The sequence below is a fragment of the Sceloporus undulatus genome, chromosome 11 (genome assembly GCF_019175285.1).
Source record: "Sceloporus undulatus isolate JIND9_A2432 ecotype Alabama chromosome 11, SceUnd_v1.1, whole genome shotgun sequence".
Lineage (NCBI taxonomy): Eukaryota > Metazoa > Chordata > Lepidosauria > Squamata > Phrynosomatidae > Sceloporus > Sceloporus undulatus.
The window spans coordinates 5,921,778-5,937,122 of record NC_056532.1 but is presented as its reverse complement, the minus strand read 5'-3'; the positions used below and the strand labels follow the sequence as shown (position 1 = coordinate 5,937,122).

The following is a 15,345-nucleotide window of genomic DNA, read 5'->3' as shown; positions in this document are numbered from 1 at the left end:
TCACAGATCCCCCTTTCCAAGATCTGACCCTGATTCACAAAGACCTCTCTCTGCCCAAGCTCTGGCTCCTTTCCACCTCTGGCCTTTGGCCTTTTCCCAAGGGTCCTCTCTCTGGTGACCTCCCCTCCCGGCGTGGATTTTGAAATTCTCCACCAGATTTGCATGCCAGGAGTGGCGGTCTGTGCTGAGCTCCCCTGTGTTATGGTCACAAAAAACAGAGTGACAAAATGCCACTGTGTTCAGAATCGGATGGAAATGACTTCCTCTTTGGGACAACACTTCCCAGAATCCCTGGCTGAGTGGATTCTGGGAGTTGTCCACATTTTTTTAAAAACCCAACATTTCTAAGCTCTGAACCTTTCAGATCTTGGGGAAAAGGGCAGAATTGGGTCACATTCCAAAGTCAGCGTCTTTCGAAGCACGTTGGCGACTGTTCCTCCATTTTTATCCAAGTCCTGATGTCCTTTTGAATGACCTCCTGCATTTTACTTTGTTAAAGTAAAGGAATGTGCTTTTCCCCAGCAGCGTTTCCTGATGCTGCTCCTCATCGCTGTCAGACATTTTTTGGCACGGGAAACACTGGGGCACTCTGGGTCTAGCTCTGCCCAAGACTGGGGTTTCAGACTGATCTCTGGACCATTATTATTATTATTATTATTATTATTATTATTATTATTATTATTATTATTAGGAGCCAGGAGAGGAAGGCCAGGCCAAAGGTGAGGCCCAGGGGCCAATTGGTTTGTAATAATTTCCACCCCAGTCTTGCCAAACATTGCTTCAAATCCCCTCAAATACTTTCTAGGATCTGTGGGGCATTTTTGCCATCCCTTCCCAGTAGAGGCCTTTTTCTAAAGCAGCTCTGCTGAGTCTGGGGATTCTGGGGGTTGTAGTTGGGAGGGAAAGTGCCCTTTCCACTTCGGTAAAATGTGTATTTTAATCATTTGGATCCCCAGCAAATGAAAAGCAGTTGATGAAGAGGGAGATGCCTTTCACCCAAAGGAATCTAAGAAAGAAAGAAAGAAAGAGTAAGTTAGTTAGTTAGTTAGTTAGTTTTTAATTTGATAAAGCCAACAACCCCAAAGGGACTGAGATCAAGCAAACAGAAGCCGGGTTAATGAACAATTTTGGCTGGAGGGGGGTCACTTGCAAGCCACAAATATTAGCAAGGCTTTATCCCTTCGGTCGTTGGCCGTGGCAAAGATCGCATTGGCCCATAAACAAGTCATAAATGACTGACCCTTTCTCCATGTGAGACTCCTGCCAGTCGACACAGTTTAGGAATGGGGGAACTGGCCTTCCAGATGTTGGACTCCAACCCCCAGCAGCCCCGGTGGCAAGGGATGATGGGCTTTCTAGTTGGAAAGCATCTGGAGGGCCACCTGATTTCCATCCCAAGTGAATGGACCAGGAGTCTGATGCGATAAAACAATATATGTTCAGTGTTCGGTGGCGCAAACGTATTGATGCATGGTGTTAATTTCAATATATCGTTGGCATTCATATTTTTGATCCACTGCCTGAGTGCTCTATAAAAGTGGGAAGAATAACCTTGTTTCCGTCATTCTCGGTCGAAATGGGGCTCGCAGGGAGGGACATTTCGGTGGACAGGGATGGCGATAGCAGAGCCATAAGAACGGTCTGTGAATTGTCTGTTCCTGTCACTCCAGCGTACTCCCACACCCTTCATTTGATGCTAAATCCAGTTTCAGTGTGGTTTTAAATATAGCCAAAGATGCCCCAAAACCACAAAACCAAGGGATCCTCAGAACAAAGCTGTGGGTTTTCATGCTCCAGGCTCCCTTCCTGCTGGCTTCTAAAACCCAAACCAAACCCTACAAAACTGGGAAGGGCCCTCTTGCTCCGTCCCTTGATATTTGAGGCCAAACGTCCAGATTTGCACCCACGTCGTTCGGCCTTTAACCTCGCAGCCTCGGCATGCTTTTTCCGTCCTAGTGCCGCTCCCAGGTTTAGGCGAGAGTCGAGGAGAACCGTTGTTTAACGTTCTCCAAAGATTAGGAGGACCTCCTGGGTTGAAGTTGGGTTTAAGACCCTCCCAGGCCCAAAACAAAACAAGGTTCCCAGTTTGGGACATGGTTTTGAAGGGGGCTCTTCCTATTTCAAGGCGAAACAAGGGGCTTATTGCTTAGGAAGATGTAAGAAGGTAAAGTCGGATCTGCTTCTTTCTAGCATGGTCTCACAGTTTGAGGATTGGACTGTAGAGACCAGGGTTCAAATCCGTGTTTGGGTATGTTCAAGTCACACTTTCTCAGCCTCAGAGGAGCCTCCGAACCAGCCTTGACATGAAATTGCCACGAAAGGGTCTCCATAAATGACTCAAAGGCACACAGTGACAATAATGTAGGAAACACTGGAAGTTAAACCAGGGGAGCAGAACCATGGACCAGCTAGTCCTTCAGTCTGATCCAAAGCATCAGAAATCTTAGGCGCTGACCATCATCTGGACAAGATGGTGGCTCTTTTCTTAGCCCTCTTAGATCTCCCAACGGTTGAGACCCCTTCGCCGTCATTCCCTCGGCACGTTTCCTTGGACGCAAATGCGTGTCGCCGGACACACGTCCCTCCCTCCCTTTCCAGGAACAGTATCGGTCGAGATTCCAGAGTGACTTTCACAGACGTCAATCTAATCGGGGATCTTGATCTGACTGCTGGGTTCTGGCCGTTCTTTGTCCCGCTCCGTTTTTCGGAGCCACAAAAGGCCTTTTCAAGGTGGGTCCCTGCTGGAAAAACCGGCTCCGAAAAAGCCGCCTCGACTGGAGATGTGCAAAGGAAAGGGCTTTGCTTCGACGGCGGCCGCAACGCCCGACTTGGCTGAGCCAATATTTGGCATCCGGTCTTGCTTTGGTCTTTATTAAACAAACAGGATCCAAAGCTGGCATGATCCAAATCCTTGGCTGAAACATTGGCGCATCAATGCTGTTTAACAGAGCAAAGCACCAGATTTAGGCTCAGTCTATCTCTAGTCCCAGGTAACCAAAGCAGAGAGTTTTAATCCCACCTCAATCCCTCCATATCTCCAGTTTTCAGGGGCCATTTCCAGGAGGAAACAAGGGGGCAAACGCTCCAGGTTTGGGGTCCCGCTTCAGACAAGGACTGTGTGCGAATGTGCACCTCGAAAGGATTAGTTCCTTCATTGCTGCCATTGGGAAGGCTCCCAAAATGGTTGCCTCACCGGGGCATATGGGCGGAACGTATAATATTATATATATGCATAATATGTATAACTAGGTCCCAGTGGAGCCTCCCTGTCGCAAAGCAGTCTCCCTTGGAGCAGTTGGTGTCAGAGGTTGCAAACTAGACTGAGCTTTACTTCGCCCTCGGTTGCAGGCTTCGGAGAAGGGCCTTTTTGGTGTCCTTTTCCTGCAGCGAAAGAGATGATGATGATGATGATGATGATGATGATGATGATGATGGAGTCCAGTTGTGACTGCCTAGCCCAGCAGTCTGGGAAGAGAAGGGGGGGATCCAGAAGGAAGCCCTGTTGCGCCAGAGCTTGGCTTTGGCCTGCAGGTCCTGGCCCCTCTTCCTCGGGGCCTTTGCCTCCAAGGCCTTGCCTGCCTTTGCTGCCAGGGAAGCCCAGGCATCACAGACTGGGGGTGGGCAGGTAGGCCAGGCAGAGGCGCCGGGGGAAGGGGTGGAGTTGGCAACCTGGCAGAGAGAGGGAGAGCAGAGGCGTCGGGGGGCGTGGCGACGTTGGCGCCCGAGGGGGCGTGTCCTCCTCCTCCTCCTCCTCCTGGGGACTGGAGCCACCAGGGCAGAGAGAGAGAGAGAGAGGGAGCCAGGCGCCCCTTGGCAGCCGCAGCCGGAGCAGCAGCCTTGTCCCTTCCTGGGCTGCTTCCTTCCTTCCTTGGGCCTCGGGGGAAGGCAGGCCGGGCCGAGGGCCGAGGGGGCGCCATGCCGGGCTTCGACTACAAGTTCCTGGAGAAGCCGAAGCGCCGGCTGCTGTGCCCTCTGTGCGCCAAGGCCATGCGGGAGCCCGTCCGCGTCTCCACCTGCGGACACCGCTTCTGCGACACCTGCCTCCAGGAGTTCCTCAGGTCAGGGACACAAGGGACACCCCTCCCCGCCTCCGCCTTGGCCCCAGGCCCGGCCTTTGTCTCCGAAGACCCCCGACCGGAGCCCTCCTCGCCCCGCTCCCCTGCCCTCCCTCCCTCCCTCCCTCCTTTGTTTTCTTGCCTTCCTCTCTTCCCTTCACTCTCTTCCTTTCCTTCTCTAGCTTCCCTCCTTCTTTTCCTTCCTTCCTTTCCTTCTTTTCCTTCCTTCTCTTCCTTCCTTTCCTTCTCATCCTTCCTTTCCCTCCTTTCCTTCTCTTCCTTCTCATCCTTCCTTTTCCTCCTTTCCTTCTCTTCCTTTCCTTCCTTCTCTTCCTTCCTTTCCTTCTCATCCTTCCTTTTCCTCCTTTCCTTCTCTTCCTTCCTTTCCTTCCTTCCTTTCCTTCTTTTCCTTCCTTTCCTTCTCTTCCTTCCTTCCTTTCCTTTTTTTCCTTCCTTTCCTTCTTTTCCTTCTCTTCCTTCCTTTCCTTCCTTCTCTTCCATTCTTTCCTTCCTTCCTTCCTTTCCTTCTCTTCCATCCTTTCCTTCCTTCCTTTCCTTCCTTTCCTTTCCTTCCTTCTCTTCCTTTCCCTCCTTCCCTTCCCTTCTTTTTCTTTCCTTCCTTCCTTTTCTTCTTTCTCTCCTCCCTCTCCTTTCCTTCCTTATTTCCCTCCCTCTCTTCCTCTCCCTTCCTTCTCCTCCTCCTGGGAAAGAGAGAGGAAGGCCCGGCCCTCTGTGCATGGGCAGAGGGCCTCCGGGGTCCTGCTTTGGGCAGCAGGGGGCCCTTGCCCAGGAGGACCAGGTCCAGCTGCTGCCAGGGCCTTTCCCTGCAGGGAGAGCCGGAGCTGGGCCTCTGGTTGTGGGGAGAAGAAGGGGCCCTTGGCAGCCCTCCTCCTCCGGAGCTCAGGGTCCACTTGGCGGTTGCTTTGTGTCTCTGTTGTGTTGCTGGGCGCCTTCGGGCCATCCCTGGCAGACTGGCTCCACTGGGCGAGAGGGGGCCCTGAGAGAGTGGCACTTCTCACCCAGCGGCTTTCCAGGGCTGAGGCCAGGGATGCCAGCCTGCCATTCCCCTCCATTACCTCCCAGCATTGGCCATCCTCTGCTGCCCACCAGCCCCTGCTGGCACCGGAGCCCTTCAACCCTCCAGCCTGGCAGACCCTGCAGCCTCCCTGAGTCTGCTTTCTTTGGGAGGATGGCATGATGGGCACAGTCTGGCTTCTGTCTGGGGCAGGCGCTGGGCCTGGGTCCTTGGCACAGCTTTCAGGGCACCCAGTAAGAGAAGCCTCTCTATTAGTGGGGTCAGGAAGCAAAACCAATATATGAGTGCCACCAGTAAGTGAGACCAGTATGTGAGTGCCACCAGTAAGTGAGACCAGTATGTGAGTGCCGCTAACAAGTGAAGCAGCCCGTCAGACCACTATATTTGTGCAGCCAGTAAGTAAAACCAGTATATGTACTGGTATGTACCAGTATATCTATGATTCTATGCTCAGTGAGACCAGTATCTTTGTGCTGCCAGTAAGTGAGACCAGTATGTTAGTGCCAGTAAGTAAAACCAGTATATCTTTGTGAGACCAGTATCTTTGTGCAGCTGGGGCATGAAGCCACTGAAGAAGAAGTGCAGCCGCTCACTGACCCCTGTGTGCCAGTGCAGCCTAGAAGTTCCCTGGATCCCTGATTCGCATTCGGGTCAGGTTTACATTTAATGTTGGCATGGGCATATATATTTCCCCCATACATTTTATTTATTAACTTTTAAAGTGGTTTTGCATTTGACAGACAGGAGGGGGACTGGGTGGCACCCGCTTGCCATCCTCCAAGTGCCCCCCCATCTTAAGCCCGGCTTAAAACTGAAATGAGAGACCCCCTGCACCTCTTGGTGCCTGAATAGTTTCTTGAGACAAGGCTGGCATCAAGGAAGGATTGGAGGACTGGGGCTGGGATGGTGCCCCTCACTCGCTGCCAGTCTCTTGGTTTCGCTTTGTGTGATGCTTAGTATAGTTTGCTGCCTGGACTTGTCTAGTGGTTTGAAGACAGAGAGAGAAGGATGCAGAAGAGAGGATTCTGGGACTCGCAGCCCAAAGAAATGGAACTTTTCTAAGCTCTGGGTATAAAGTACGAGTTTTCTAGGGTTTTGGAAAGCCTAAGTGCCCATGTTGGTGATGGGGGGATACTGGGAGCTGCAATCTCAAAAAGACGGGGCATTGCAGTGGTTGAGATTGCAGCCTAAAAAGGGGAGGGGGTTGCATTGGGGAGTCTGGGGGCTGCAGTGCAAAAGGAGCAGGAATGGTAGCTCCAGGGGATTCTGGGGGTTGCAATCCAGCCAGAAGGGGGCTCTGGCCAAGCCTTTTCCCTGGGGGCCTCTTCCTTTGCTGGGCTGCTGAAGTGGCACATTCCTGGCCCATTGGAGCGTGAGCAGCCCAGCAGGGCTTTTGGGGGGGATTAATAATCTGTGGGGGACCCCATCCTTAGGAATGCAGCCCCCCCTTGCGTTGACCCTCCTCTCCCTCCCCACAAAAGAAGCCCCATCACTTCTAAGTGGGGAAAAGGCAGCCCTCCAAGCTCTCTTGTTCACCCAAAGAAAGGGCAGGAGGGCAGGGAGATGAGTTCCTGGGCTGCGTCCGCACTGCAGAGTTAATCCAGTTTGGCACTGCTTTAATTTCTGCAGCTCCGCACAATGGGATTTGTCGTTTGGGATTTAGCCCTCTCCGTCTGCATCCCCATTGTGGAATTAATGCAGTTTGGCACTGCTTTGCTTTGGATTTTGGGATTTGTGGTGGCACCAGAGCCTTATGGCAGGGAAGGCTAAACACCTGGCACAACTAGAATTCCATAGCATTACTGAGCCGTGGCAGCCAAAGCGGTGCCAAGATGCATTAATTCGGCAGCGCGGATGCGGCCACACGGCTCTTTCACGCTGCAAAAATAATGCCATTTGATGCCACTTTCACTGCCCAGGGATTGTACTTGCCACCTTTATTTATAACCCACTCTTGTCCTAGATTGTGAGATAAAGGCACCCAAAAAGAGAATCAAACTTGTCTGCCATATTAAACCAATCTAATACAAATACTCTTTGAAAGGGGTTGACGATGACAGCGGTTTGAAACTGTTGAGTCTGCTTCCCGGTGTCTGTTTCTCTATTCCGGTGCCTGGCGCGTGCCCTCCTGGGTCATGCTGTGCCCGCGCGTGCCACCGATTTCCCCTTGGCGCCAGAATTCGGAGGTTGTCCGGAGAGGTCTGCCAAGGGGCATGGTGGCCTTGCCGAGAGAAGGAAACCTTTGCTGTGCCATGGAGAAGCAGGCACAAAAGGAAGCGGGTCAAGGATGATGGGATCAGTTTGCACCAGAAATTAAGTTGCTTCTTTTCCACAAGGCTGGCAGTGCCAAGGAGTCCGTCTTTAGGGACTGAGCGGGCATCAAAACTACTTGCATGCAGGCAACTTGCACTCGGGTGTGAGATCGATGGGCACTGCCATGCCAAGACTAGGCACCGGGTATCTGACTCACGGCATGTGCCAGTGTGTGCTCAGCCCCAGGGTTGAAACCCGAGAGTGACCTTTGGCCAGCTGGTGCCCTGTTTATTGCTTGGGTGGAAAATGCCACGTGGTTTAGCGATTGGCAAAGGTGTGTTTGTATATATGTGTGCGAGAGAGATAATTGGCCCTTTAATTATTCATGTGATACCAGTTTTATTCCTTTGAGGTGCCCAGTTCAGAAGCTTTATTCCTCCATAGTGCCACCCTCAAATATCCAGCCTTAGTTTGCCAGTTTTGGATTGTGTCAGGGCCTGGAGGTTTCGAAGCCGGAACTGGAGACGAAGGGACAATGGTGCCATTGGCACACATGGGCACAGAGAATATATATGACCATTGTCCCTCCGTCTCCGGTTCTGGCTTCGAAACATCCAGGTGTATGTGTGTATATATATTTGTGCTTAGAAACTGGCACAGCTGCCAACCTTTCTCCAAGCATTAATTCATCTGATTTCTCACGGTTTAGCTTTTGCAACCTGTTGTAATCTGGAGCGTTGCCCCTGCATCTGTCGCCTTTGGCTGGCACTCGGTTGGCAACCCCCCAACTTGCCTCCTTGCAGCTGCCTGGCTGTGCCCACCTGTTGTTTCTGGTTTGGGCTTTCCCAGCACCAAGAAAGTAGTTTTTCTCCTCCCCTCTGTTGCCTGGCTTTTTGTTTGCAGAACACACACGCAAGATGGATAAAATGCTTAGCCCAGCTGTCTGATTACGGGGCACAGGATGGACTGGGAGACGGGTGGCACCTGGGTTCGAATGCCTGCTCAGTCATGGAAACCCATTGAACCATTGGCAAGTCACACTCTCTCAGCCTCAGAAGAAGGCAATGCAAAACTATGTTGGAAAAATGGTGCCAATGAACCCAGTTGGGTGCCAAGAAAACCCAGTTGGCATTAGGGGCACCGCAAGTGGGAAATGACTTGAAGGCACACAATGACTACAATGCTAGGGGAGGGCAAGCGCCTGGTAGCCATGGCACTGGGGTTAGAAGGCCTTGTCCCTCTTTCCTGCCTCCGTTTGCTTTGCCAACCGTCCTGCCAGGCCCAGCGGGTGTTTGTGGGGTGGCTGTAATGCCCCCCTGGAAGGCAGATTTGGACAGATGGAGGGGATTAGAGGGACGTCTTCACCCCTCCAGGTGCAGAGAGACAGGGATTGCTTATCTGGTTGGCACGTTTTGCATCACACATTCCCAGCAGATAAATGCCAGACGATTGGAAAATTTCATTATATTCACCTGTTTTCTTTTTCCCTTCTTCCTACAGCGAAGGCGTCTTCAAGTGCCCAGAGGACCAGCTGCCCCTGGACTATGCCAAGGTGAGATTCCCACTCACCTCCAGATTTTCTCGCCCGCTAGTCAAAAGGTGGCATAACGGTAAATGTAATGGTTTTAATAGTCTGTAAACCGCTTTGATCTATGAAAAAGCGGTATACAAATACAATTTATTATTATTATTATTATTATTATTATTATTAAATTTTGCATTGTGTCAGAGCTAGGAAGAATTGCCCTTTTTGGACTACAACTCCTATACTCCCCAGCAGCCCATAGTCTTCTCCACATTCTCTGTTCACAGGATCTTAAGAGTTGGAGGGGACCCCAGAGGCCATCCAATCCAGCCCCATTCTGCCATGTTAAATCTGTGAGGCAGCTTAGAATCGCATTCGCTTTTTTAGCTGCTGCATCACACTGTTGACTCACATTTAGCTTGGGAGTCTCCTGAGGCCCTTCGAAATCCTTGCCAGCCAGGTGTCCCATGTTTGTGGATTTCATCTTTTCCTGCCACAACGGTTCTTCATTGCAGCTTTCCTTATCTCGGGTCCTCAGGGGTCTGTTTCCCCTTTTGCAGATCTATCCGGACCCCGAACTCGAGGCCCAGGTCTTCAGCTTGACTATCCGGTGCATCCACAGCGAAGAGGGATGCCGTTGGAGCGGGACCATCCGGCATTTGCAGGTAAGGGGTTGTCGAATTTCCGACTTAGGGAAACGCCAAGGACAAGCCCCCTGTGTCTGCACTGCAGAAACAATCCGGTTTGGCACCACTTGAACTGACAAAGGAATTCTGGGAACGGTAGTCAGTTGGGGCACCAGAATAGCATTCAGTCGCTACAATTCAAGTGGCGTCAAACTGGATTATTTCTGCGCTGTGGATGCAGCCCTAGTAGCCCCAAGAGGAGGAGGCTTTCTTGGGCCAGGGGCTAACCCTCTCCTTTTTGGGGTTCCCATCCAGGCCCACCTGGGCACCTGCAGCTTCAACGTGGTGCCCTGCCCCAACCGCTGTGGGGTCAAGCTCAGCCGCCGCGACTTGCCTCCCCATCTCCAGCACGACTGCCCCCAGCGCCACCTCAAGTGCGAATTCTGCGGCTCCGAGTTCACTGGGGAAGCCTACGAGGTGAGGGGCGGGGCTACGGGGAGTGGGGCGGGGCTACGGGGCAGAATGAGGGGGAGCCTGGTCATTAGGATAATTGGAAAACGAGACACGGAGGGGGAGGCGGTGTGTGTGTGTGTGTGTGTGTGTGTGTGTGTGTGTGTGTGTGTATATATATATATATATATATATAATTTTAGCATTTGACAGTGTTGCGTTTTGTTGTCTCTATGATTACATATGCTTGCCATTCCGCCTATTGGTCGAAAGGGTGTTATAAATAATAAAATCATTTATTTTCAGTTATTATTATTATTATTATTATTATTATTAAGCTTTATTTATATGGCGCTGTAGATTTATGCAGCGCTGTGCATTCAATTAAAAAAATCGATAGCAATGAAACCTGCCAACGGCGTGCGTTCTGCAGGATAATAACAAAATACATATGAAACAATAGATAATAATAATACAAGACGGCATTAGATAAAATAAGTAAGCCACAAATTAAAAACACCGAACATCCCATATCAAAGCAAATAGGTTTCTTGCCCAGCGAAGGAAAGTCTTTGCTCGCTTCGCTTGGCTGCAAACATGAGTCATTTCAGAAGGTTAGTTTGCAAGACTTTAAATGCCTGTTCTCTTTTATTTTTGGAAAGGCAGGCCCATTTTTATGCAAATGTCTCTCAACGGGGGTTTCTCTTTCCCCAGAACCACCAGGGCCTTTGTCCCCAGGAGAGCATCTACTGCGAGAACAAGTGTGGGGCGCGCATGATGCGCCGGCTGCTTTCCCAGCACATGGTGGCTGAATGCCCCAAACGCACCCAGCCTTGCACCTACTGCACCAAGGAGTTCCTCTATGACACCATCCAGGTGAGGCTTGCGGGGACAGTAGCCTTCATGTTCAGACTAAAACCCAGGACGGATATGCCATTACACTGCCCCATGAGCCACCACCTTTGGACTCTGGGGCACTCTACGCTGAGCCATTGAAATCCTGGCAAACTTGGCCTTTGCCTTTGTCAGTTTTGAACTTGCGCCCTTTAGCCCTCTTCCCTATGGAGTGTTTTCCCCCTAATGCTGCTTCTCAGGGGACTCAATGTTCCTTCCTCTCCTCCTCAGAGCCATGAGTACCAATGCCCCCGTTACCCTGTGCCTTGCCCTAACCAGTGTGGGGTGCCCAGCGTTGCCAGGGAGGACCTGAGCGGGCACCTGAAGGAGAACTGCACCACGGCCCTGGCGCTCTGCCCCTTCAAGGAAGCCGGATGCAAGCACCGGGTAAGTTGGCGCCGTCACTTGCTCTTACTAGCCGCTCTCCCTTGCCCCCAATTTCCCAAGCGATCCCTCACTCAAACCTCTCCACCTTTCCGAGTCTTGTGCCACCGCTGCCCTTTGTGCCATGTCTCCCATCTGCTGCTGCTATCCGTTCTGCTGCAGTTTCACAAGGGATTCACCTCTGGATATCCCACCAGTCATATCTCTCCACCTGTCAGCCTTGTGCCATCATTGCCCTTTGTGTCATGTCTCCCCAGTTGTTGCCCTCGGACGCCCCACGATTTGTAGAGTGTCCGTCCAAAGTCCATCCGTGACACAGGAGGTTGGGTCCGGTGGGAGTGATGGTTCACACAGTCAATAAAGGTCATCCAGTCTCCCATTCTTTAGATTTACGTAGCATCTATGTGTCTGCTGGGTTATAATTTTGGGGTATGACGACTATTCCCAAATAGGGCAAACCTGAGGGACGAAGTTGCAAACCCATTAGGTCCTGTTGAGATTTTTGTTGTTGGGATGAAGTGTTTGGAGCAGTGGTCCCCAAACGGTGCCCTTTAAGGGCCTTTTGGACTTCAGCTTCCAGAATCCCAGACTATTGAGGCTTCTGGGAGCTGAAGTCCAAAATCTCATAAAGGGCACAGTTTGGGACCACTGGATTAGAGCCATAAATGTGGCTGTGTTAAAGTTAATTTGTAGACCTGAATAACTAGCAAAGGACTCACTTATCCTTTTTAGAGGCAGAAATTATAATTCTGAGCGTGGTTAAGAAAATCAACATATCATCAGCATAAAGCGCAACCTTATGGTGTTGGTTGTTGATGCAAAGGCCAGCGATATCAGCTTCATGCTGCATCACGTGAGCCCCAAATACCAGCATAAACGTTGAGTTTCCAGTTCTTAGGGGCCGTAAATTGGGGTGGGCAAAGTGTGCACACTTATCGTGTGCCTCCACTTATTTCTTCTCGGCTCTCTTCCCAAAGTGCCCGAAGCTCTCCATGGGTCGCCACCTGGACGAGAACACCAAGCTCCACTTGGGCATGATGTGCGCGCTAGTGGCGCGACAGCGGCAAGAACTGGCGGAGTTGCGCCGCGAGGTGGAAGAGCTGGCGGTGGGCAGCGAAGGGGTGCTGATATGGAAGATCTCGGACTACGCCCGGAAACTCCAGGACGCCAAGGCGCGGAGCAACTTCGAGTCCTTCAGCCCGCCATTCTACACGCACCGCTACGGCTACAAGCTCCAGGTGTCGGCCTTCCTGAACGGCAACGGGAGTGGCGAAGGGAGCCACCTCTCAGTCTACATCCGGGTCCTTCCGGGGCAGTATGACAACCTCCTGGAGTGGCCCTTCACCTCCCGGGTCACCTTCTCCCTCCTGGACCAGAGCGACCCGTCCCTCTCCAAGCCCCAGCACATCACCGAGACCTTCCTCCCGGACCCCAACTGGAAGAACTTCCAGAAGCCTGGGTCGGGACGTGCCTCCTTGGACGAGAGCCTGCTGGGTTTCGGCTACCCCAAATTCATCTCCCACGAGGACATCAAGAAGCGGAACTACGTGCGCGACAACGCCGTTTTCATCAAGGCCTCGGTGGAGATCCCACAGAAGATCATGGCCTGAGGTGGCCATCCGCAGTCCTTCCTTGGAACGGCCGGGAGCACAAGGGACCATGTCTCTTTTCCCCTTGCGCAGTCACCCCTTCCCCAAACAAGGGGACATTTCAGACACTGTCGCTCTGGGCCAATCGGGGTACGATTGGGAGTCCCACTCGGAAATGAGTTCACTCTCCTTTGCAACTCGTCTCTGTTCTCATATCCTCACAAACGGTGCTAACTTCAAGTCAGGGAACGAAGACCACTCTCAGCGTGGCACCTTCTCTGCCTCCTCCAGGGCAGCTGGGCTGCCTCTGCAACAACCCTCATCCTCAGTATGTCTGCCTAGCCCCCCAAATTTCCCATCCCCAGCTTTGGATTGGGCTGGAGATAAGGGATGGGGAAGAAGAAACCCTTGGCTGGCTGAAGAAGGCTTCACGCAGAGACAAAATTCACCATGGACTCCAGCGTTGGGGCTCATTGGAAGAGAGATCTTGGGGTGCATGGGATGGAAGGTTTAAACCCTGGAGTTCGTTTTTCCCCTTCCAAATACAAGCCAGCATTTCCGACCTCCATCCTAAGACGGATCTTAGGACGTACATATCTTGGATCTAGAGCTTGAGAAAGTTAACTCTTTTGGTCCACAGTTCTCAGCATCCCTGCCTTCCAAACCAGGTAGACCCGTTGCCTCTAAATTTTCACGGCTTCCCGAAAACCTTCCTCCTGGTGCCTAATGTCTTTTGAAATGGAGTATTTCAGCTCCTCCGCTCCTCACTCCCCTTGTCTTCTCCGCAGCCTCCTGGATCGACTTGAAGTCCCCACGAACAAGGAGGGCAATGCCAGGGGCACGGGAGGCCCGTCCCGTCCGTTGCCCAAAGAGCCATATTTTGTACAGCGCCACCCTTCCCCTTCCCAGGAGTCTTTTGTGGGGCTGGGACTCCTCCATCCTCTTCAGGCTCCTGGTTCGTCTTGATGTATCAAGAGCAGCGTGATTTCTGCTCCTGCATTTCTTCCTCTGTCTGCGTTGGTTGGTGTTGTTTCCTTCTTCTTTTCTAAGTTAAATAAACCATGTCTTGTATTTATTCTCAGAGTCCCGGGTTAGTCCCCAACTCCGTTCTGTAAAAAGGGAACATGGAGGGGGTTGGTTCCATACAAAGAGTGCCACCTTCTGCGTGGGTCCATAGCAGTAGCAACGGCAAGTACATTTTTATGCCACTTCTCAAAGCGGTTTACAATGTGTGAAAGCCATGCCCTTGCATAGCAAGCCCATCATCCCCTACTTCCTTCCCTACAAAGCCAATCATCCCCTATTCCGTTCCTTACAAAGCAGGCGCCTTTTTGTCTCTGTTGAACAGTAGTAAGAACTGCGTCTGGGGCTGGCGGACTCTCTTTCTTTGCAAGTTGTTGAGCAGAGGTTGGATGGGCTTCTTGCAGGGACGCTGTAGTTGTGTATTACTGTATGTTGGGATTGGATATCCCTGGAAGGTTCCTCCAAGGCTTAAGTTTTCCCAGGGAGACTTTGTCCTGCCTACATTTTGGGGGCTTTCTGTCCAGCACTGTCTCAGCCCCATGCGGCCGACCAGAGCCTCTGTTTCCCTTCTTTGGGGTTTGGACATTGGCTCTCCTGGTGCCAGCTCTTTTTAAACAACTCAAACGTCTCAAGTTGGCGGCTTGACAAAGTAGTAATAGGCAAGCAGTAGTTGCCACCGTCCGGGGCCTTTCATTTTGTATTCTTGAGTCTAGAAATAACTCATGTTTTAAGAAATATATCCAAATATATATGATTTCAGAAGTGTGGTTTCTCTTCTTGGACATGCTGACGTTTTCTGCCGGTTGTTAGCTGTTTCTTTTAAAGAGCTAATCACCCGTTTTCTTTGCCCGCAGGGCATTTAACCACAGGTTTTGCAAAAAAAGAAACCTTTGCAGGCCGCTGTGAATCTGGAAGCCTTGAGTTCAGGTTTGGCCTCTTTATGTTTAAGCACCTCTCTTTCTGGCCTTCCGTCGGGGTTAATAGGGCTGCCGTAGCCTATAGGGTTGTTGTAAGTTTTAATGCAATGTATTTTGTATAGAACGAGGAGTGCCTCATATCGACTGAGTTGGCAAAGGTTTGAGAAGAGGGGATCGTGGATGGAAACTAGATGTCTGTCCAAACAGCATCAGGAAGGGGTCAAGATGGGAGGGAGAAGAAGCAAGCAAGGAAAAGGTGCAGCAGTGTGCTTTTGTTTGCTGTGTCCCCGATCTGGCTTTGTGCGCTGGGTCTGCCAATCTCCCGTTTGTTGGCCCTAATAAACTGGTTCCCCTGAGCTCTGGGCTGCCTTTGTGCCTCACCCTTTTGTGCCCAGGTGTTGTGGAAGGTTGCCATGGAGTACTCCAACCTTGTTCCAGGTGACCCTCTGGACTGGGCCGGTCTCTTAGTTCCGCATGAAGCGCATGCTTTGCCCGTGAGTCACCCAGGAGCGCCTTTGGGTGTAACGGGTGCAAACGGCGCTTGGGAAGGGCTGGGCTCCAGCTGACTCCTCCGTTTCAGGTTTCCTCAGCTG

General features: G+C 51.5%; 1 protein-coding gene across 7 annotated transcripts; it reads left to right on the top strand.

Annotated features, from left to right (window-relative positions):
* Positions 1 to 2,455: 2,455 nt before the first annotated feature.
* TRAF4 (TNF receptor associated factor 4) lies at positions 2,456 to 13,888 on the top strand. 7 transcript variants are annotated; one of them, XM_042442273.1, is made up of 7 exons: positions 2,456 to 2,730; positions 8,845 to 8,896; positions 9,430 to 9,534; positions 9,811 to 9,972; positions 10,660 to 10,821; positions 11,071 to 11,226; positions 12,201 to 13,888. In XM_042442273.1, the coding sequence occupies exons 1-7, from the start codon at positions 2,471 to 2,473 to the stop codon at positions 12,831 to 12,833; spliced, it is 1,530 nt and encodes a 509-aa protein (XP_042298207.1). In that variant the 5' UTR covers positions 2,456 to 2,470; the 3' UTR covers positions 12,834 to 13,888. The 7 variants fall into 7 exon arrangements, with proteins under 7 accessions (XP_042298207.1, XP_042298206.1, XP_042298208.1 ...); XM_042442272.1 differs by having other exon boundaries at positions 9,385 to 9,534; XM_042442274.1 differs by lacking the exon at positions 2,456 to 2,730 and adding an exon at positions 3,770 to 4,058 and having other exon boundaries at positions 9,385 to 9,534.
* The last annotated feature ends 1,457 nt before the right edge of the window (positions 13,889 to 15,345 follow it).